This window comes from Mustela erminea, chromosome X (genome assembly GCF_009829155.1).
Source record: "Mustela erminea isolate mMusErm1 chromosome X, mMusErm1.Pri, whole genome shotgun sequence".
Taxonomy (NCBI): Eukaryota; Metazoa; Chordata; class Mammalia; order Carnivora; family Mustelidae; genus Mustela; species Mustela erminea.
In genome coordinates, this window is record NC_045635.1 from 116,429,190 (window position 1) to 116,453,900 (window position 24,711).

The window sequence follows — 24,711 nt, forward strand, 5'->3', positions numbered from 1 at the left end:
CATGAGAGAGGGAAATCTGATATACACAGGATGGAGAGGGGACAATTTTCGGAGGGATGATCTCGAGTAAGAGATACTGGGTTGAATCCAGGGCAAAACTGTAAGGGCTGGCCCTATGTGGGAGCAAAGAGAAGGGATCCATAATGACAGGGAGAAAAAGCAGACTATGTGGGTACACATATCAGTGGGTAAGTAGATACGGAGGTGGAAGTACAAGGCAATTTTATTCTTTCTATTTTCTCTGTGACACAAGAAACTTAGCCAGAGGAGGGGGGTGAGACACTCAGGATTTCAGGAGAAAGAAGTTATAAAATAATCAACTAGGTTGGTATAAAAGTAATTCAACTAGAGAAATTCAAATAATACTAATACTGATAAGGAGAAGGAGGTAAAGAAAGAGGAGAGGGGGTAAGAGGAGGAGAAAGAAGCACTTAGTATGTCCCAGGCACACAGTTTTAGGGGCTTTAGGGATAAGACCATATCTAAATCTCTCAATTCTCGGACATAGTTTTCCATGATTATCCCCACATTATAGATGATAAAACAAAAGCCAGCAACTGATCTGTGTAGGAGGCTTACTGGGCAGCACTTATGGCCCCTCAGTGGTCATCAATATAAAAAGCGAAAATAGTCAGTAGAATCGCTTTCCTCCTGGAGCGCTAGTGGAGACGTTGAACTGATACAGATGTAAATTTAACTGGGGTTGGGGAGCTGCCAGTCACTTAAAATGGGGGGAGAGAAAGAAAGTTACATTAAATTGGTGGTGTATGAAAGGGCAATAATCATGACGGACTGTGTCACGTAAGCTAAGGAAGGAGATGAGTGAGGGGCAGCGGGTGTTGAGAAATTGTGAAAAGGTTTTTGAGTAAACACACAGCTCTCCTGCTGGCAATAAGGCACTGTTAGGGCTGGGGACTGGAAGGAGGGAGGGGTAAAGGTAGAAATGGATAGTCAAGTGTGGGATGGTTGAAATGGAGATGGGGGGGTTAGAGGTTACTTTTAAGTTTTCCGTAAGAGTGATGGCTGAGGTAAGATGGACAAGATCACTACAGAAAAAGGTCAAGGAACTGAGACGTTAGAGTACTTGAGAATAATCTACATGAATGATGAGATCATCAAGATGTATACCAAGATAAGGTTGTAGGGTGTGGCCATGATCTAGGAGCTACAATTGTCAAAGGGCTGTGGGGCGGGGGGGGGGGGGGGCGCGGGGGGCCGTGTGTGGAGAATGGGTTGCTCAGTCGGTTAAGTGTCAGACTTCAGCTCAGGTCATGATCTCATGGGTCGTGAGACCACCAGAACGGCTCCAGGCTTAGTGGGGAATCTGCTTAAGGTTCTCTGCCCCGCGCCTCCCCCCACGCCTGCCATTCACACGCATGCGCACATACTCTCTAATATAAACAAATGAAGGAATGAATCTTTAAAAAAGTTGTCCCCTTCAGAGGAGGTGGGAGCAGGGAGACCGAGTAGTGGTACGCAGCACGGTTATGATTCCGAAGAGCACCCGAGACTCTGGCCACTTTCCCAAGTAATCAGTTCATCGTTCCCATCAATTTGCTACTTGCAAACTTCTGCTGCTCGGAGCTTGTTAATTCTATGAATACTCTTTCATGCCCTTTTTTTATTCCAGCGAAGCAAGCTAGGCTCTGTAGGATGTGAAAGCCTAGCTCAAGTGTGAAGAGCTCCAACAGAAATGTTGGTTAGATATACATACTTTTTTAAAAGTCCTCATCACCCAGCCCAAGAAATAGGATTTCCTGAATAAATGCCAAGGCAAAGGAGAAATGAAATCTAAATATTCCTTAAACTTTGAACTATTTGTGTGATTTTGCTACGAAAAGCACAAGAAATCATAATGGTCATCTGCTGTTTTGAACTCTATGTAACAGTAATTCCGCAAAAGGAAAACTGTCATGACTTTTATGTCTATTTTAGTATTTATTTTACGCCCTTTTTTCATACTAAGTCAATTCTGATCATCTCCTATACATCTTAGTGACAATGTTGCATATTAAATCAACACTACAAACAAAGGGGAGTGGAAAATTGAGGGAAATTAGACACAATCTAAAGAGCCCACTGTTTGGCTTTTTAAAAAAAATCTTTTATAAAGGTAATATAATAAAACTAATTTTAGAAACTCTGATAAAGGCATAAAATTCTTAATATGATTCTCCCATGTGGTAACCATTTTGAGTGTTTTGAGGTATGTGCCTCCTGTATACAAAGTGAGAGCCGTGAGATGGGGCCTGAGGCCTCTGAGAGGCATTTCTGTTGTACCTGCTCGATCTCTGCATTTTATAGTAATTCAAGCTCTTGTTACATTATGGGAAACATACATGCTAGTTGCTAAGGCATCATTACTAATCACAAAAGCTTTTGTCATAGACAAGAAATGTTTGCTTTAAAGGAATAGAAACACCTTCCGTGTGTCATCGAATGGTTTGGTACAGATGTACGGGGGTGACCGAAGCCAAAAAATGCACCCTCCGGTGAACCTGCAGCTTCTAGGTCCCGACAAGGTCTACCAGTCCAGGAGCCTGAGGGAACAGGGTGAGCTGGAACTAGGTACAGGATAGGTTCGTGGGGCCATTGCGGGTTCAAAAGTATGTTTAAACACAGATGAGATTAACGCACCCAGAAAACCCAGCTCAATGTCTAGTAATGGCTAATTTCCATGAATACGTGTTTCCTTCCCCACTATTTATCACTGGATTCTGAGAGCCTTAACTGGATCCTCAGTCTCCCGATCTGTAAAACAGGTGGGCTACGAACGGAAAATGGTCTATTGTTGGAATTCCAGTGGATTCTCTTTATGGAGGCTGTCACGACTGCCTTGCAAGGAATTCACCACACTATGAACTCTTAACCCATAAATCAGCCAATAAGGGATTTCAAAGCTTGGGAATATGAATAACATTTTAAACCAGCTCTTCCTTCCGATTTGGTTGATCCTTTCCCAGAGAGCTTTTCATTTTAGGTTCTGTCTGTTACAGTCACACACTGCTAGGACACCTCTGCAAAACAGAATGGCGGGGATGGTGATGGACTATGGGATGCTATCGTGGGGAATAAAGAAGTGCTCCAAATAAATTATCGCTTGCAATGAAGAACTAAAGCTGTTAGATTTGGTCATGTCATTTTATTTTTTTAAATGTGATCTCTGCTCCTTTCTAATACAAGGCATATACTATTCAAACCTAACTTGGGTCCACAACAAAGCTAGAAAGAAGAAAAGCGATCCATGACTGTAAGCTGTCACAACCCATCTGTACACACTTAAGAGGGGACCTTATGTTTTCATGACAGAGAGGTGAGCCCAGGAAATTCTTAGTTCTGAAATGATCCCAGAATTATATAACCGAAACTCTCAGGAGTGTCGTGTTTTTTTTTTTTTTTCTTTTCTCACCGATATTCCTTAGTTCGTTGAACTTAGAAGAGCTGCTAGCCTATAACAAACAAAATCCACTCAACCGAGAGAACCAGGGTAACAAAGCACCCACCAGAGATGTCTTTTATAAACATGTTTCACCAAATAAACCTCTAAAAAACGGATTGCCTTTGCCATAAGCTATACTTTTAGCTAAAATTAAATTTTAGACTCTACAATTGCATGAACCTCAAGGAATGTTTCCCAAATTTCTGTTACACAGAGCCTGCCTTCGTCCAGTGTTCATTCAACCACTGGGACAGGAGTGCAAACATTTACTGAGCTACCTGTATGCCAGACAATTCACATAAGTAATCTCACTGAACCCCAGGAATATGTAATACCCGATTTCTAAGATGAGGAGCCTGAAAATCAGAAACTTAAGATAACTGCTCAAGGCTACACAGCCGGCAAGCCATAGTCCAGGATGTATACGCCTGTGATGCCCGTATTGGGTTTCAGAGGTGTTCCCTTATTTTCTGGGACCTTCTGAACATGGAAATAAGGCCGTCCGAGGTTACCACTGTAATTCCTTCTGCTACGTCTTCATAAATATGAGAGAAAATTTGTTGCTTTGGACATGCCCAAGGACCATTTACACCATCCCTAAAGTGGTACTGCTGAGATGGGCTGTCTCCCTAAGACAGAAAAATAACTCATCAACACTGGAAAGCTACCCCACGAACTCCTCAGCATTATCCTACCAGTTAAATGTACTCAGAGTCCTCATAGGTCCTGACAGACTCATATGCAACTCCACCTTCATACATTTTCAGAGGAGGAACCTGGGAACGTTTATCTCACTATGTTTCTCTAAAACGAAATAATTTGTGCACAAATAGAAATTTTATGACAGATCTGATGTCCTCTAAAAGTTGTCTTTAATTTCACTGCCATTTGGAGATTGACGAGAGGAAACGATACTGTGAAACAGCTTTTCCTGGCTCATTTATAAGGGAATTATAAGGACAGGACTCCTTGGGTTTAGTTTTTGGAAATCCCAAACATCAGCATTTTTGATTCTCAGTGAAATTAAATATAAAGGAAGAGATCAGCAAAACTAAGTCAAATCGGGTACATTAGCCCTTCCTCTCTCTTCAGACCACCAAAACTTGGATAGTTTATCTGCTAACAATTCCTCCAAAGAAATTTCAAGCATGTTTTCCTGCCAGCAAAAGCAATATAAATTCTGGGGAATCATGACTTGATAAATTCATAGAAGACAGAAGATTGCCATGAATATTTTGGAAGCATGCTAATATTTTATAGTAACACTAGTAAAACCTGTTAACATAGTATATAACTAGAGTAACTCTGGGGGTAAATTTGTTTTAATTTAATTTAAATGTGACCTATGAGTATATATTTGTTAAATCTTACACACTGAGTTACACCCAGAGATCCCTTCCAATTAACATCTACTTTTCTAATACTGTTTTACTGGGTCTGGAATGAAACTACATAATGGATAATTACCATCCAAGAGAGTAAAGCGTCTAACTACCACAATTATCCACATTAATTCAAATTGCATGAAAAGAGAAATAACAAATGTTTGGAAGACTGTGCTATGGGGGAAAACTAAACAAGCCAGCACAAAGGAAAACCTGGTATTAACAGAGGAAGGGAAATCATGTATTTTCTCCCATCGTGTGGGGGTAATGACAATGGAGATTTAAGTCTACTTAATTCGCTTCCTTTACCATTACCAGTGGGGCACAGATACAGAGTAAGCAAATGAGCCCTCATTGGGGGATATGATAACTAAGGGTACTCCAAAACTGTATTTTTTAGTCCCAGTGAGATATTTTTCAGTTTCAAAATATCTAGCTATGTACCTTACCATTTTCAAAAGCTGTCTTCCTCACTGAACATACAGCAAATTGCTGTATTTTGACTCTGTTCACACATTCATTTATTATCTGAGTCATAGACCACGGAAATGTGACATTTTCCGCAGTTCAGTGGGATGAAGAGGAGGACCATTAAGTGGAGGCAATTAGAAGACACGAACTGTCATCCTTTATTGGTCAAGCCCAGCTACGTCCCCAGTAGAATCCCAGCATTACTTTCATAGAAGTAAACCAGATAATCCAAGGCGGCGAAAAAGAAAATAACATTATCGTGAAAGATTCATCAGAAGCCCATGTCCACTATTTGGATCATGAATACAAAAATAACTGTCCCCTTTCCCAGGTAGAACCCCTCAATCTCAAAGATGAGCCCCTGGCCCAGTAGTCGTAAGGAGTACTCACGGGGTCTGTATTCTCCTCAAGCCCATCACTGTGGACTTTCTTAAAAATGTAATGATGGATGCAAAACTGAGGTTATTTATGACTTGCAAAAGGGATTCTACAGACCACGGGCATCAAATTCAAAACCTTCACTTAATATGGGAGGGGTCTGGAACGCCTGCTTGGGTTTTTATGAGGCTGTAACATTACCAGGAAATAGTCTGATACTATCAGATACTTCTGAAATCTCTCTGTTTACAATTAACTCAATGAAGCCCAAACACAGTGTGGCCTTAAACGACATGTAATCTAGCTTCTTTCGAGGGGCTTGTGCTAAATAAAAATGCAGAGGCAGTGAGACCTTCCAGGAGCGATTCAGGAGAGAGAAAAATGACTGCAGACAAAACAATAACCGCACAAAAAAATTCCTTTCGTTTGAAATCAGCATGTCACAACAGAAGGGAAAAATGAACTACTACTACTACTATTTTCTTAGAAAAGAAAATTTCAGTTAAAAGCAGGACTTGAAACTCAGTTGGTCAAAAAGCTTCTTTGAGCACCCATGAGGAAATACAACAAAACAGTCTAGAGGAACAATTTTCCCTTGACTAACACGGGATGACCACTTATGATACGTAATTGCCTTAGGAAGGGCTGTGGCCATCACAGCAAGAACAACTCTGGAAACTCTAGGAGTCTTCCACAAGATCATATCAGAGGCAGGGATTCTGGAATTCTGTGGAAGACAGAGACTCACGGAACAGTTAAAGAAAAGTTCACGTATCTTGTAGGAAAGCTACTTAATGTTTCCTGGCCAGCAATGCCTAGTATATAAAGATTACATACGCACTGAGAACTTCTAGAAGGACAAAGAACCCTATTAGTGTAACCTGGGCCACGGTGATTAACAAAATAAATAAATAAATAGACAGAATGATGAATTTCAGGCTACTGGGTTTTTTGTTTGTTTGTTTGTTGTTAAAAACACCAATTTTTGACTTTGCATGTCATTCAGCAGTACAAAACAGTAATCCAAATTCAATAGTTTTTCTTGATCACTTGTCAAGTACACATACTGTGATGTAAGGTGATGTAAGTCAGCAGGGCTCCGAATGAATGCATCACCATACTTAACATTATTATTTTAATATTATGATTATGCTGGGCTGCCTCTGTAAAATTCATACGAGTCCTAGAGACAGGACAAACTTGGAATGGAAATTCTTTTTAGAGCAAAATTTCTCTGGCATGACACTAAACCCTTTAAATGGGATCTTCCTATACAGAGAGAGTATATTTATACCCCATGTCCCCCTTGGACTGTGGACCCCTCATGGACTGTGGGATAACAGCTCTGCATGTAGCTTCCTGAAAGATCAATTTTATCAATATATTGAATAAAACACTGGTTCGTGATGAAACGGCAATAGGTTGGGTGGCAAAAGTAAGAGCAAACAGAGGTTTAATAAAACTGAATAAAAAAGACTAATTTTTTTCTATTACTGTAATACTTAAACTCCCCACGAAAAGGATTTTTTTTTAATGTCTTGCTGCTAACTTTTAAGAACAAGTTTAATCCGTACAAGTATTACGAGCTGGCTTAGACTTTTCCCTCATGCTCCAACAAAAGTTTGAAAAGGTAGTGTAGCCACTGGGTTGGGTGAATCCATATGCTAATTTATAACCTATGGAAGAGTCACTGATTCATTAAGAAATTAAATGTAGGTAACATTTAGGAAGTGTTAGTGTGCTTATAGAAGAGAAATGGGAACACGATGAACAATTTGTGAAGTAATTAACTAATGTGCCAGAAATGAGCAACTTACTGAAGGTTATTTGCCAGGTGTTTTTCACAGTGGGCCCTATTTTCATTTCCCCTGACTTGAACATACCATGGGAGGTATGAGATCTCTCGGGCTGAGGCGTGCAGAGCCATAAAAAGGTGGGATTTAACTACTAATAAATGCTATTGATTCAGGGTATCAGTGGGGGTTAGTATTTCATACTGTTGACAACACACTTTACATAGACAGATCTTATTATGACATTGATGTCTCAATAGAATTTCTTGGGTTATTGAATTTTGGACTTGATGAAGTCTACATAATGTCAGCCAAGAAAATTATGCCATTAAAGGAGGGATTCCAACAGATTGTGTAAATGATACCTATACTTAAGGATTAGTTAGACATGGAAAGAGGCTAGACTGTATGTTTGTAAGGCCTCTCAAAGGTTAACTTAGGTCACCATTCAGGGATGTGTAACCATAATGTGTAATAATAACAAAAAAGTTAGAAAAACAGCTAATTAAGTATTGGTAGTTAAAGCAAAGTAAAAGTCCAAATCAGCTAACTGCCTGTCTTCTGTCTTCTTTTGGCATGCCTTTTTTTTTTTAGATTTTTATTTATTTGACAGAGACAGAGATCACAAGTAGGCAGAGAGGCAGGCAGAGAGAGAGAGGGGGAAGCAGGCTCCCTGCTAAGCAGAGGGCCCGATGCGGGACTCGAACCCAGGACCCTGAGATCATGACCTGAGCCGAAGGCAGAGGCCTAACCCACTGAGCCACCCAGGCTCCCATCAGCATGCTTTTTTTTTTTTACACAAGAACCTGCCACTGCACCATCCAAATCTCACTATGGTTCCATTTTGAAATGAAGGCAGTTCACAGTTATTCTGACAAAAATGGCAAATCCTTCCCTCTCCCAAGTGGGAGACTGACCACATAAAAAGGCTGTTGTACACATGCTTCTATATTTACCATAAAAAAACCCTTTGTCAAATATTCTGACAGAAAATGCTAAATAAAACAATAGGAAAGCCTGACCTTTAAAGGAGGTAATCAAACCATTTAAAACCTGTTTGCATAGCTCCTTGTTGGAATATTAGCACCAATGAGGGGAAGGGGCAATGATGGTAAACCTTTCTGAAACTATGTGCCATCTGATGATCGTGTCTGCTGATTCACTGAATGTCTGCAATCTTGTGCTGTATCTTTACCACCGACGTGCCTGGGCCACTTGCTCCCACACTGTTGAATCCTGAGGGTAGAACCTAGCACTAAGAGGCTAGTCGGAACCTCAGAACCAATAACCTCGGGGAAGAAACTGCGTTTCATTTTCATTTTGGCTCCCTAACACTGCCAAGGCAGAGGTGTCCCAACCACTAAAAAAAAAAAAATAAGGTCTGACTTAAATCTAATTGTTTCAAACACACGTGGAGCCCTTCCACTTCTTTACTATTAGGATTCCTCTCCTGTCCACTTCCTCTTTTGCATGTTTTGATGGGCCACAACACCAAAGCAACACTGGCACCCAGCGGCTTATAAAACGACGGTCTCTGTGTGTCCACACCCGGGGTGAGCCCCCAGAGATGGAGGCGCCCTCACCCCTCCAAAAGCAAGAACCATGCAAATTGATGAACATCACCAGAATGTGTTAGAGGTACTGGAAAACAAACAAACAAACAAAAACCACCCTTGAGGTCAAAACTCTGCAAGTCTCGCGAAGGTTTCAGAGGTTCGAGACAGATCCTGTTAGTGACAGGTGGTAAGTAAAATGATGAGTTGTGGCGGGGAAAAGAGCCGCACCTCAAAATCTGGAGAGGAGGCAGACCAAAAGAGATTCCACAGCACATAAACTAAAATGCTGCTCTGCAAGGCCTCTGTGTGAATGGAAATCACAGCAAGGTCCGGGGCAAAGAAACGTACTGAGCAAAATCACTCATCACGGTTCTGTTGAGCTCTGTCCTCAAGGCTAATTATCCGTTTAAATAAAGTCTCATGCCTAGATCAGAGACACTAGCAGTTCCAGTGTTTCCTGAGCCTGTTCCGTGAAATTTAAGAATTGCACAATTCAAATATCCTTGTGGCATACAAATGCTTTGATTTATTGACAGAGCTACTGGGAGCGGAACTGTGTTTGAGCACATACTTTTATTTGGGAATAGAGAACAAAGAAACACTGAGTTGGCTGGGTGGCGTCTCTTGTTGGAGGGCTATGAGGAGCGCAAATGTAATAAGCAGCGTTCCTAAATGTGCTCTTTTGATCCACCTAATGTCTCTAGCGCTAACCACCCCTGTATTCGTCCATCTAATCAGAGAGAAGTAACACGAGTAACAGGGATCTCAGAGCAAAAGGAGAGGGTAGCATCAAAACCTTACTCTGCTTCTTCAGCAATCATGAAAGTCGCTGGTAGGAAACGTTCATTCCCTTCTGGAGAAATACGTACTTTGTATTCCTCAAAATAGCAGGTGTGACTAGAGCCTGCATATTATAGCTCCAAGAAGTTGTATCTGGGTCTACGGGTCGGCATCGTTTCTCTTCGCTCCGCCTACCACTGCAGGATGACACTGTAGAAAACTGGAGGGAAAGATTCCCCAGTGGCATTGCCCAAACATGGGAGGGGGGCTCGGGCATACCTCGAGGCTTTGGCTAGATGAACCCCCTGTAACCCACCCGTGTTATGCAAGTGGAGCCACACGTTTACAAGACTTTGAAAGCACTCCAACTTGCAGCATTTCTGGTTATGACCGACAACCATTTTCCCATCGTATTCAACATTACTGTCCCATGACATAGAAACACAGTCTTAATGTGATCTGCTAAAGACTGTGGTGCCAAATAGCAAATATACATTATTTAATACAACTGGTAAATTTCCATCAGGAGGCACCCTCAACCCACCCCATCCCCAAGGACATTCAAATTGTTTCCCTAGATGGCATTTTCTTACAGTGAGTTCGGGACTAAAAATAGCATTGCCAGGCTGCAGAAGTTGGGGAGGAAGAGTTTATGCCAATCCTTCCGGCGGTAGATCAACTACTAACAATCAGGACTCTGAATGTAGGGCAAACGACTGTAAACTCCAGCCACCGCACAGAGCAATGTGATCACTGTTTGTGGCCAGATTCTAGCCTCGTACCTTACGGAGGTTCCCCAGATAGCTGGTCACTGATTGGCTGACAAATCTCCTAGACCATCTCATGCCTCTGGTTCTCTGGTAGTTGAGACGTGCGAAGGGGCTTTCTGAGACCAGAAGTGTCTGTTGGGGGGCAGCTTTCAGATCTCTACCTTAAACACTGTGATACAGTAAAGAATGTCTCGGCTCCCAGGTCTCTTGGAAGCTCGACTTCAATCTTCTTTGGGGCAAACAGCCCGCAGAGAGGTTCTTGCATGAGCACTCGTATTACAGGGAATCGTCATGTCGTGGACAGGAACCAGGGAATACTTTACACAACATTTTAGAGAATTCTTTAGCCAAAAAACCAAAACACTATTGTTGTTGTAGCCTTGCTGATTTTGTGGCCAGATGAGAACAATGGATTTGTTATGCACAGGCTTTTTTGTTACAGTGTTTGCTGTATATAATGGAGTTTTACCAGTTGGAATCCCTTTTCTGAAAGTGATCACTGGTCTACGGCCAATAGACCTGAACGCGCCCGATCTCATCTGAAAGTGATCACTGTCACTTTCTGGTGTCTCATCGTCAATTATGAAAGTATTGTGGGATGATACATGCCCTCCCCTTGTTAAGCTTTTTTCATCCTCTGTCTTATTGTTGTCTAAGTTGTTAATGCCTTGGGGTTGTTATTTACATTTGACATTTCCAAATATCTGTAAGAATTTAGTTCTTGGGTAAAAATGGACATGACCTCTAATTCTGGCTATACCTGCTCTACGCTGAGCCAGAATTCCTATCCGCATCTGGGGCCCTTATGGAAAGGGGCATTCTATTTTATGGCTACTGGCTATATGCAAAATCTACCCAAGAAATCAACTGAGGCTTTCCCAGCAGTTCAACTTCCAGACTGTCAAAAGCAGTTAGCATCAGAGTATCTGATGAATAACTTAATCAGAATTTTAGCACAGACGTGTTATCTATTCACACATTCAGCCTGGGCAAAACATATTAAATGTATTAGTCAGGGGCTGCCAGTTATTAACCTTGCTTAAAGCTATTATAATGATCAGAGAAATGCTTTCATTTAAAGTTTCCCTGTTCGGAAGTCACAATTCCCTTTAAGTGGGGTAACCACTGAAACCAGTACTGCTGCCTTCAAGTTTTTTAGTGTATCGCTAACACACTTTTTTTAAAAAAGTAGGCTCCACACCCAGCACCGAGCCCAAAACAGAGCTTGAACTCACGATCCTGAGATCATGACCTGAGTTCAGATCAAGAGTCGGACACTTAACTGACCGAGCCACCCAGGGGCCCCTGAGTAATTCACTTCCTTAGGTAATCTGAAAATGTTAACACTCGAGAGGATCCAGAAAGGTTCTAATTGGGCCCTTTCACTTATTTTACACATTCAAAAGGCCTGACACAAATAGTATGATTTGTTTTTATTTTTTTTACATACATCTTTATTAATTAGTTGAATATTTACTAAAAAGGTAATTTTTGCTATACATTGTTGTATGACTAAGGGGGCAGTGGAGAAAAATCAGTTACTACTTACGGAGTATAAGATCAGTAGGTAAACTATTTGAAGACACAACTTTCATGGAAAGGACAATAAGAAAAAAGGGCCTGACGGGCTGTTTGTTTCTGCCACATTGTGGACTAAAATTATACAAATACGAAGGGAGGGACTAAAAGCACTGTCAGCTTCAAGACATGAGACTCACTGGATAATTACATGAAATGTCGCTAAAAGGGCTTATTTGCTCGCTTCTATAAAGCTAGTAAGCATTACCAAATATGTTGCTAGAGCAATCTCCAAAGGTATTATATGTTCAGTGTAGGATATATATTTAAAACAGATTTATTTTGGGAATTCCAAAATAACTAGTCCCATAATAGCAACAGAGCAATGAACATAAGACTGGCTTCTTCCATTTGCCTTTGTGTATGTGTGTTGTGTATGTGCGTAAGTACGTAAGTGCACGCATGAATTACCCCCCTACATCTGGCTTTACTTGCTAAAATTCTTCTTCCTCATTCCTGCCAATTACTTTATTCTTTAGCTCCAAGAGACTGGCTTTTTTCCTACAAATATGAATTTAGCTTCTGAGTTAAAGCCGAGAGATACTCTTTTAAATACGTGCCCCATGACCTCTCATTTGGATTATTTTTTCAACTTGGCCTCAAAAACAGAATATTGAGCCAGTCTCGCTCTATTTAGCTACAACTACTATTGTTTCTTTGATTTCTGAGAAAGCACCATCCTCAGTCATTCTTCTACCTAAGAAACTATACCTTCATCCTGAATAATTTACCAATCTGGGCTATGTTTTTACAGAGATCATAAAGAGAAGGCACTTAACTGTGAATGTACAAACAATCAGATTTATCTAATTTCATATTCAAATCCTGCCAAGCCAGATTTTCTTTCACATTTGAATAAAACTTCCATGAAATGGAGAGAGAACTGAACATGTGAAATAATCTGTAACTTGGGAAATGTATTTTGGGTTTGAAAATTATGCTGGTTCACTGGTATTCTGAAGAAATATCGAAGATGAATACAGCTAGATACGGTCTATTTTTCAGGACAGTAAATATAATGACCTCGACCTCAACAGCACCAACACAATAATTGAAAGCCTCTTTAAAACGATGGGTACTCAGGAGGGCACTGGGTGTTATATGTAACTAATGAATCACTGAATACTACATCAAAACCTAATGATGTACTACTATACAGCAGCTAAGTGAACATAATAAATAAATAAATAAAACATAAAATTTAGCTCCTTGAGCTAGCAGACCCATTCATTAACAAATAAAATATGCTTGTTTTCTCTGCTTTTCTTTCTCTAAAATAACTTCATTTTCTTTATATTCCATTTTTAGTGATACCGTTACCGCTCCAAAGTATGTGTATATACATTTAATTACCTTTACCATTCCCTTAATCTGAAATGAAAATACCCATCAAAAATGTTTAATTTCGGGGTACCTGGGTGGCTCAGTGGGTTAAGCCTCTACCTTTGGCTCAGGTCATGATCTCAGGGTCCAGGGATCAATCGGGCTCTCTGCTCAGCAGGGAGCCTGCTCATACCCCCTCCCCACCTCTCTACTTGTGATCTCTGTCTGTCAAATAAATAAATAAAATCTTTTTAAAAAATGTTTAATTCCATGGCCACTAAAAACAAAAAAGCCTGTTAGATATGGGCACCAAAACTGGGAATCTAAGTTTTTGTAGTCAAACCTTTTCTAACTTTATATTATCATAAACAAATCAAATTCAATAATTTGTGAATTAACTGAAGTACATAAAGAAGCTAAAGTTTTAATTAGATGTTAGAATTTGTGTCTACTAGTTTTGTAGGGGTGTTATGTAGGATGGCTACTGGTTATATGCAAAATCCATCCAAGAAATCAATTTTGATTTAATAATGATCACGTTCTTCCATACTGGATATTAATAGTGTTTGTGGTTATTTTAAATCTATTTCCTTTTATAATGGGGTCCATCCCCCTTCCCTAAACAGTTTTAACGTTTAAAACCAGGGCCCTCCTTTTAATTCTATTTAAATTTATAAGCCTCTCTGACAATAACCCAAGAAGCTAAATTATATGAACTTGCTGATCTATAGATTTGACAGAACTCGAACATTGTCCATGTTACAAATGTTGGCTAGGAGGATATTTGTCACACTGAGTTGATCGAGGAGTTCATCTAAACTTTAACATCCTTCCTATATTAGAACATTGGCTAGAGCTGTGAAGTCGTATCACTGAAAATGAGACCTGAAATTGTCACATGTTAAAATCTGAGAAAGAGAACAAATGTGTACAAGAGTACGCTTGCCCTTGAAAGCTAAGTGTACAGAGCTTCTGAGGCCTTTTAACATAAACTAACCCCCCACCCACAGTCTGAAGTTAAAACATTTATCAGAACTCACTTTAATTCACTCAAACCATGTAAACTAACCTTCCATTAAACCACGGTCTATTTAAGCCCAGTGCCTAAAATGCTAAACCCAGAAAATCCTCTGCTGCCAGAAGATCCTACTTTTAATGATGCTTCCTTGCTTTGCGAAAAACCTCAGTTTAACTGTTGGTAAACTTTATATGGCTTACCTAAAAATCATTAGTCATTTCCCAAATTTTTGACTAATTATCTTATTTTTCTAAAGAGGTTTTGTGACTAATATAATTTAAAAAAATAAAAATAAAGAGGTTTGGGGTTCTTAAAAATAGAACATTAAAAACTTGGTTTTTAGGAGCACAGAATTTACTCAAAGCATTTCCTGGTGGATTGTTTACTAGTTGCAAAAGGAAAAAAAAAGAGCAAGAACTATACGGTGGAAAATCAGACAACATCTTGATTGGATTGTCAAAATTAACATGTGTGATAGGAGAAGAAACTTGGTAACTTTGAGGTATGTGTAAATAATCCGGTAGAGAAGTCAAAATCTGCCCCCGCATTTCAGATTTCAAGATAGACTGGGCCCCTGGGTTCAGTAAGACACGCTGCCTCATTCGCATGGCATCAAGCTGACTCTCAAGAGAGACCCACTTTCTGATCTTGCATCTAATTTGCTATGGTAAAATCACTCCTGTAAGTCCTCTCTAGAAGCATGTGGATGGAAAAGGTTTACTTGTCAAAGGATTTCTACTTGTCTTCATGGTAGTGCCCCCAGCCCAGACACAACTCAAGCAACACCACGCACTCTGGAAACGGAAAAGCAGTGTTGATGAGAGGTTAAGTGATTAGGCAGGTAAAAAGACTGCCACTGAGTTCTGGAACATTCCAAAATCAAAGCAAAATGCTTTTGGTTTAGCTGTGAGTTCATTCTGTTTCTAGTATCTGCTATTACTCCTTTATTAAAACAGGTACTAGGATGTTATTAATATTTTCACATTTAAGAGCCTTGATTTTCTGCAGTTAATGTTTATTTATTTCAACCAGTTCTGAAATATGTATTATGAACAGCTTTATGTTATTAAATATTTATACTAAGAAGTTTTGAGGAACTCTCAAAAGCTTATGTGTAACTCATTATTGGTAAAGAAAAACCCAAGGTATGAACAAAGTTCTTGATGCATAATGAATAATAATTTCCTTACAGTTCCTGTAAGCCTTAGTTCTATCATCGACAAAAGTAAATATGTTATGAAATAATGGCTAATTATGATTCTCTGTGCCACAGATGGTTTCTCACTGCCACTTGAGCCTACATCAAGTCTGTCCCCCGTGGCAACAAGAAAAAAAGGGGGGGGGGGAGGGTGCAGTGCAGGAATTCAGAGATTAATCATGGAAAATAAATTACTATCTCTATAGCAATCACGACATGGAGGTATTGTTTCTTTATGCAATGGACAAGAGGGGGAAGAAATGTTAAAAAAATGAAAAACTGAATTTCAAAGAAATGGAAGGATGTACAGGCAGAAATTCCCAAGTATACAAAGAAATACAAGGAAATAAAATAAGAGAGCTTTCCCGAGAGTCAGCATTTTCCTTCCTCTCAAGAAACGGTCCTTCAGAAATATAAAGTCAATTTGTTTGCAAGAGCAGAGTAAGATGATCAGCATCAGATATTTCAGATAAAGGACAAAGTGCATGTGAGTTCATGGTTTCTGACTTCATGGTAGGGGCGGAGGTGGTTCTCAGTGCTATTCAGCAATCATTTTCCTTGGCCCTAGATCAGTGGTTTTCAACCCAAGCTACCATTAGCATCAGTTTTAGAAAATATTCATGCACAGACCCCCCCCTTTAGATAGTTTGATATAATTGGTTTGAGTGTAGCAGGGAGACTGGGATTTTTTTAAAGGTCCCCAGGTGATTCTAATAGGTAGCTAAGTTGAGACTGGCTCTCCGACTAGAAGTCAGCCAACTTTTTTTGGTAAAGGGTTAAAATAGTAAATAATTTTGCCTTTGTGGGCCCTCACAGGCCCTCAGGGCTCTGTTGCAACTATTCAGCTCTGCTGTTGTAGCATAAAATCAGTCCGAGACCTTAAGTAAATGAATGGGTGCGACTGTGTTCTAATAAAACTTTATTTACAAAGACAGGTTATAGCCTGGATTGGGTTCCTGTGCTGTGGTTGACACAGCCCTGGTCATTAGACCATTTCCACGCCCCCTTTCCCAAAATAGCTGTTTCAAATCTTCACCCATGCCACCCCGGGGCTCTGTTTCTCAGCCGTGACCTCTCAGTCTGCTTCCGTGGGAATACACAGGGCATTTGGCTGGAAATCCCTCAACTTTCTTCTCCATCACCAGCCGGCTGCGTACACCTATGTCCATCTGCATCTGACCTCATCCCTTTGGCTCCTGTTGTAGCAGTGGGCTCCCGCTTACCAACGTCAATCTAATCCTTTCACTTACACTCAATTCCGTCGGTCTCTTCAACTCCTTCTGGACCCCATTTCCTATGTTTTTAATTCCTTCCTCTCGACTGGCTCTTTTCCTTCCCCTAATAAGTAGATTAAAGTGTCTCAACCAAATAACCCCCAAAGCATTCGTCCCTCAGTCCTGTGTCCTCCTCTAAATACTCACGTGTCTCCTGTTAGAAATGTTATACCTACCGCCTCTACTTCCCCCTCCCCATGTCACCCACTACAGTCTGGCTTCTGTCTCCATGACTCCGCTGAAAGTGCTCTTGTCAAGATCACTGAAGACCTTCCTATGATAGAGTCCTAGTTCTTGTTTGACTTATTTTCTCCGAAGTATTTGACATTGCAGGCTCTTCTGAAAACTCTCTCTCGTGCGATCTGCCTCTATTAGCTCTGCTGCTGCTGCCGGCACTTGCGCAATGTCATTCCCTAATATTATTTGACAAACGCTCGTCTCTTCCTGTGCTACATATTCTCTCGACTATTTCCACGCCAGCAACCGCCACCTACATGCAGAAGCTCCCACACTGTATCCCTAGCTCACATCTTTCTCCATCTCCACGTTCACATTTTCAAGGATCTATAGCAAGCTCCACTCGGGTACCTTCCTTCCCGGGTCTGCTTTCTTCTTTACTCTCCGTCATGGTTAACAGCTTCACCATCAGACCAGTTGCCAGAGGCAAGATTCTCCCTCTCCCCCCAGGCCCCTGCATCACCCGCCATTGTGCACATTTTAAAAAGCGTCTGTACTGCAGCTCCTTCACTGCCGTCTGTGTGTAGTGAGTGGCGAGCCTACATGTTGGGCCACTCATGGGGGTCCTGCGTTCTCTCCAAATCCAGTCGGCCACCACATCCTGATGATTCTACCTCTGAAACAGCTCAAGAGTACATGTCCCTTTGGCCAATGCCACGGCCGATGCCCTAAGGCAGCCCTTAGTCATTCCTCACCAAGATGATTTTCAGTAAAGTCCTAATAGATTTTTTTTTTACTTGCCCATGTCAGTAGTCCTCACTTCTTATTTTTGCTTCCTCCTTAGGTCACCAACCAAACCCATTTTCTCTTTGCTACTTCGCACTTAACAGAACTGCCTACAATGTTTCAGCGGTAGAACTGCCATGGTTTCATGTAAGAGCAGTGCGATCCTCTCTCTTTTGATGGGGTATAATATTTCCTGTCACTTTTTGGTCACAACGACACAAGATGCAGACATTACTAAGACAGATTCTATCCCGATGGCATCTGGACACCATACTTGAAATGATAACGAAATGGGTGATCAGCATGGGGAAGGGACTCCAAACCACGACCCAGGAGGAGTAGTAAGAAGTGGAAAATCTATCCTGGAGAAAATTCAGACTCTTTGCTGGATCTTTTTCCCTATGTGAACTCCAGGGTTCAATGATGTCAATCAGACATTCTTCCTCCTTAATGAAAACACAGTTTCTTTTCCTTAATAGGAAATGCTCACTTAAGGTTCCTTTTCCTTTAATGGGAAATGCTCACTTAAGGTTCCTTTACCTTAATGGGAAATGCATACAAAGTGTCCCACATTTCGCTCTCAGCTTGCCCATCACAGAGAGAAAGGAAGCCCATGGATCTACAATGCTGATTCCTCCTGGGAAGTCTTCTTTAGAAATGAGCTCATGTTGGCATTTACCTACTTGCCAAAACGATGGTCAATTCGAACGGTAGGCTGTGAATTTTTGACATCGGTTCCTTAAATGTAATACCAAATGCCCTCATTTTCTTGAGTGGCGACACCTGACATATTACTTAACATGACTTTTTCCTCACTCTAACTTAAAAGTTATTGCCAAAATTAAAATTACTGTTGCAAGATTTAAAAACATTCAACCTTCTGGATTCTTGACCAGTAATTACTTCCTAGTGATGAGCTTCTGTCCCGTGTGGTATTCACCTTCCCGAAAGTACGCTTCGTATATTCCATTCCCTCCCACGCCTGCACAGTGGTTTCAGAAAACAAGCATTTCTTTCATTAAACACCTACCTTTGTATCTGGCCCTGTTGAGGCAGTCTGTGGATCTAAATGAGGTTAATTAAAATCCTACATGATTACATTCTCTTACCTTAACTCACAGATCTGAAGAACAAATTCTCTTTCCTACCCTTTATAATAAGAGCAATGTATTAATGAGTGACAGATTTCACGAATATAGTGAGAAATCCAAATTTGGCCTTTGTAAAAATCATAAAGCCCCCGCATTTATTCAACAAGACCACTGCCGTGGCCTGATAAGAAGCGGACAGTGACCAGGGTTCTGCTGGTGACGGATCGTCTATGGTGACGTGAAATGGACTAGCCGGTTTGCCAAATGAATGGGCCCTCTGTGGTCTGCGTCTTCTCCCACCTCTTTCCCAGCCTGGCCTCTCAAAACCGGGGCTATGACACGTCTGTCAACAGTCTCTCTACACACCTGGCTTTGCAATAAATTCAGGGAACAGGCGAGAGCACAAGTATTTATAGATTAACCACTCAGGCCGACTGGGGACCAGGTTTCTCCAGCCATGGTAATAGCCTCCGTGAAGGTTATCTAGTAGGAAGTCTGAAAAGCAGTTCTCTCCATTTTAAACATCCTACCCTCTTCTGAAAATATGTGCAACTTGAAATGAAGATTACAAAGTATTTCTAGATTAAGTGGTCTCCTGTAATCGGGAACTAGGTCTACTGGTAAGAATGAAATCCTCGCTCTGAGAACTGTACTGTTTCTGCCTGTATTTAAATGTGAAACGTATTTTTAAAAAGCTTCCTAGTTTGGCCTTGCATTCCTAACTGAATTGTTGTCTATGTTGTTTACATATTTCCTGGGAAAAGCAGGAATTTGCACACAGGGAGAGGTTGAAATGTGCCTGAAGGAAAAAGGGTAGAGACAGCAAATGTGACCTAGTTGAATGGAAGATAAGGAACAGAGATAGTTGCAGAACCGTCTTTCATGTCCTAGAGTTCATTTGAGGAAGAGGTCTCCTTCGTTTCTTTAGGAGGAAACATGGATACATATATACTGAATTGCCAAGCAGGACAGCAAGACAGAACATTCTATGATATGCTATGTAAACTAATAACCCAAATGTCATCATATGCGCAAAAAAAAGTTTAGTGGATCTTTGATTTTATACCAAAAATGTTAGCCTCAAGTGATTAACTAGCAATAGACAGAACTTTCCCTGGAAGTTGATTTGTCCTTTCAAATGAGATCTTTCCATCAAAAACATTCTTCCTCATCACAGAAATCTGCAGTAACACATACACAACATGTTTTATTTCACGTCGGATGAAACCCGATGCTCAAAGCGGGAGCACCGCGAAAGGCTTACCGAGGTGTATAGGTATCCCTCGCTGTTCATTGCCAAATACAGCTTGGTTTGAACTCCTTGGATAGCCACCACTCGAAGACCCACAGGGATGAGGTTAAACAGAGCTGGAATCAAAAAGAATGAGAAAGCGATGTTATCATTCTGAATTCCATAGCTTTACAACGTTCCCAGCAGGTGTGGCCCTCCAAAAGTTATGTGTGCTGATGTCTGTGTATTTACACATAGATAGATAGGGCCTCTTCTCCCTTTTAGTGTGCTCAGTGTCTGGCTACAGTTGCATGAGTGGGGCTGTGCCACGGCCACATACTGTTAGACACCCTGGGGAAATGGGAGACAAGCCCGTGGTTTGTGTAGTGTCTGTCGGAAGTAGGGAATCCCGATGCTGTTGGAGAGCTACAGTTTCAGGAACTGGTCTATATATTAAATGGCTTTATCCTCAACGAACTATTTTAAACCGCTCCCCTAGATGACAGCTAAAATTCACAGACATGGTTATGATCTACCAGTTGGGGAGAGATTCCTAGAATCTTAGAAAAGATACTAGTCTAACTCCCTCATCTAAATTATCTGTATTATTTCCAATGCAACAACCCAAAAATAAATCCGGGCCTTGGGGAAAAAAAAAAAAAAAAGTCATTTTGTAGTCTTATGTTCCCAGAGTAGTATTTCAGTATTTCTTAAAGAACCAACATTTCCCAAGATAGGGTTGGGGGTGGGGGAGCAGTGCCTAGCTTTTCGCATCTAGTAGCAAAGGTGAAAAGAATACCAATAATGAACTTAAGAGGTTTGTTTGTTTATTTAGCAAAATAGTTGTAAGTAGGCAGCCAGCTGGTACCAAAGAGGCCTTCATTTCTCCATTTGAAGGTTTGATTGCGTGAAACTTACACCCAGCCTCTCCTCACAATCACACACCACTCACTGGAGAAAACCAGTGGGCGTCCTCCCCCTACCAGCTGTCTACTCCCTCCTACACTGCGAATAAAAATAAAACAGTACATTTTTAAAACGTAGTGCTTGCCACACACATCTTTTGAAGCTAGCCTGTGCACCTTTCAAGAGTCATAGACCAATGTTGATGATTGTTGCCTTGGTGTGTAAGTTTACTGAAGAGGATACATTGGTCTGCTATCATTTCTGTGAACAAGAATGTAAAAGAGTCACCATGGGGGTAAGAACAGCTTTTCTGAGATCTCTTACCTTGATGCCTATCTATCCTGCTGCAGTAGGTGGGGCAATATGGGTGAAAAATATTAGGGAGGAACTGAATACTCCTTGGGGGAGCCTCCAATGTATATTTCCCTTAAAATCAGGGTGTTACCAGAGAGGAGCGAGGACATATTGTACAGTTCAAAATACAAGTGTTCCCACCACATGCCACTGATGGCACCTCGTTCAATGCTCATCGTATTAAAAGCTGTGCCCTTCTGTTATGTGAGGTAAAGGAAAGTGATCGCACAGATTGCAAGCCAGGATCGCATGCTATATTTGACAATGCAATGCACAGGAAAGGAGTCTGTCTCTTTGCTTATGTATATATCTCTTTCTGTTGATGATGCCTTGCTCGCAGAGGTGCTCAACACACATCTGCGGATTGACAGCAGTCGGAATGGTGACAACATGACAATATGATACTTTTGGAATGCGACAGTTCACAATCCCATTACATAAAAGTTCTTGTTTAAAAAAAAAATCTGAGATCTAAAAAACCAACCGAAAACTTCCATATGGGTTTGGTGTAAAAAGCCATTACCACAGTGTACCACCAGACAACTAGAAAACCAGGCTGTGTCTGAATCCTAGTTTAGTTATAGTCATAGAGGACAGGGAGTGATAAATAAAATTCAGAACTGTGTCTAGAACCTCGTTTATCACAACACTCAGAGCCTCCGTAGTTCTCTTAATGCAGCTTGTAACAAGCAAAAAAAAAAAAAAAAAAAAAAAAAAAGGTAAGAAGAGAGAAAAAGATTTGATCTTCACCACGTGCCTCAACATCTCTGGTGTGGGTTTTAATGAGCAATAAAATGCTTGAATTCCAAACATCAGATAGCGGGAGGTAGAAGAGAAGCAAAATCCATCAGTAATCCATGCCGGGGACTATCTATTCCTGATTAATGATGTTAACTATAGAGGAGAACATGAATTTTTCACTATGCACCATAAATTTCTGTGACACCCCATTCAAAAACAAAAATCAGCACTCTAAAACAAAACAAAACTGAAGGCAGCAAAAGTAGACAGCAGCTAGCCATCCTAGTTCAGTCTTTTCTTTTCTTTAGACATTCAAGATAGATCATAAACTGGGTTGGTTCAAAGTGTAAATGGTCAGATATAACAGTTTCCAGATAAAAACTCCAAGAAATTACATCAGGGGTAAGCTTAGGCAGATATTTTCCTATGTGCCTGTGTTTCTCTAAATCCGGAGTACTTCCTCCTGGACACAAGATATCATTTCAATTAGGATGAAACTATTCTACATATGAGAAGAAAACAATTGATTTCATTTGTGTATCTAAAACACATTGATTAAATACCAAAAATCTCTTATTCCCTTTCTGTCAAAGTTTCGCATAAGCTTTTAATAAATAAAAGGGCTTCTATTTCTTGTTTATTCTACTGTGTCTACATAAAACCAATTAAACTCCATCTACTACCTTGAAGGGACCATTTTCTCAGAGACATGCATAAGTTGACACTTAAGGTTTACTGGATACACACTGGATACACACATCCTTCTTCGTTAGCTGGGCTAAGGTCAATTTTTCAAAGGGAGCAATTAATAGAAGTGTATCTTACTGCAGACTGGGGAGACCTGACACACTGAACTAGTAACACTGCCTGAGATTCTTTTAAAATAGCCCTCAATGCACCCAAGGCAGATAATAATAAAACTGCAGCCACAAAATGTCTATCAACTTTTCCTTTTTAGGGGGAAATACATAATTTACAATGGCTGGTTTGCTCATGATGAGATTTTATTGAACTGACATCTACCCTTGTAATAAATTTATCAAAGGTCAGTTTAAATGCACAATATCAAACATACGTTTTTAGGAATAAATCTAGTTGGGTAAATGTGAATGAATATGTTACATCGTGATTATGCTTATCACCACAGAATGAAAATATCATCAAATCATTTTGAACTAAATGAGAAAAAATGTCAGAAGGTACTAAAAAGTATTAAAAACAAAACAAAAAAATAAACACAGTATCAGGAATACGTGTTAAGGAAACACTATATAAATGAGTTACCTTTGAAGAAAAAACAACTTGTATTCTTGTTCTATTCATTTAAAATAATTAATGAATGTCAAGGAAATTGCCGGGCTTTTGAGGAAAAAAAGAATAAATTTACATGGCTAGACTTCCATCGTAATGATGATCATGTGAATAATCATTTTAATCATGAAACAAGACTGTTTCCTGATGACTTATGCCCTACAATATCCTCACTGGAGAAGATTAGCTAGTCCCCTGGCCTCTGGTCGCATTCGTTCTGGGGAAGGGTCAAGCCCCATAGACCTGCTATTTCTTTTGAGGTCCTTTTCACTTGAATGCTTCATGTTCTGATAATCCTTACCACCGTGGCTTTCCCCCTTATTATTTCATTCTGCCTAAACACTGATTCTGATAATCAGGCTAACACTCGTTCAAGGTCTTGGAGTATCTTTAGTACACAGAAATGCCATTCCTATCAGTGAGAGGTATAAGACAACCAAAGGCAGAAGCTATGAATACACAGGAATTGAAGAGTAAAACCTACTACACGATTTAAAGCTCCACTGTAGGGAACAGAGTCTTGATTTACATACATATATGTGTGTGTGCCCGTGTGTGTGTATATGTGTGTAAGTGTGTGTTTATCCTAAAAGGACTGCCTAGCGTGTGATCTTGATACATTTGGCCCATTGCTGTTCACAAAACACAACCAATGCACTGATTTTAAAGTTTTTCCTTTTCAAGAAACGCATATGAACGCTAGAACCAAAATAATTTTTTTTTCTGATTTTAATGTAGGGAAGATGCTACAAATAGATGGGGGGAAAACTTGACTGGGCTGGGGGGGAGCTCATGGGCAAATAATCGTAAACTACCTTTCAGTAATGCCCAGTGGACCCACTGTGCGGAAGCACTTATGAAAACAGACCGGCTCACAACCCCCCTCCCCCCAATTCCTTCCCTGGATACTGATCTGTACCTAAAATTTATCGGAATGTTTTCTAGCTGATCATTATGTACTAATGTCTGTTACACGATGATAGTAAAACACTCTATTCACACTTGACTAAGTTTTTCAAACAGAAGAGTATGCACAAAACATCTAAGATACTCACTGTAGAACTTGAACATCGCAAGAGTAACACAGCATTTTGCAAAAACAGTGAAGAACCATTCAGTATGGATGTTTCTTATTCCTGGTACCACCAGGG

The 24,711-nt window shown here is 40.4% G+C and overlaps 1 protein-coding gene across 6 annotated transcripts in view; it reads right to left on the reverse strand.

Moving 5' to 3' along the window:
- Positions 1–24,711, reverse strand: part of FGF13 (fibroblast growth factor 13) — a 498,664-nt gene that overhangs the window by 38,031 nt on the left and 435,922 nt on the right. For all 6 annotated transcript variants that reach the window (XM_032329640.1, XM_032329639.1, XM_032329638.1 and 3 more), the window contains one exon: positions 20,282–20,385. In XM_032329640.1, the coding sequence (XP_032185531.1) occupies positions 20,282–20,385 (104 nt within the window). The remainder of the gene's footprint in view (positions 1–20,281; positions 20,386–24,711) is intronic.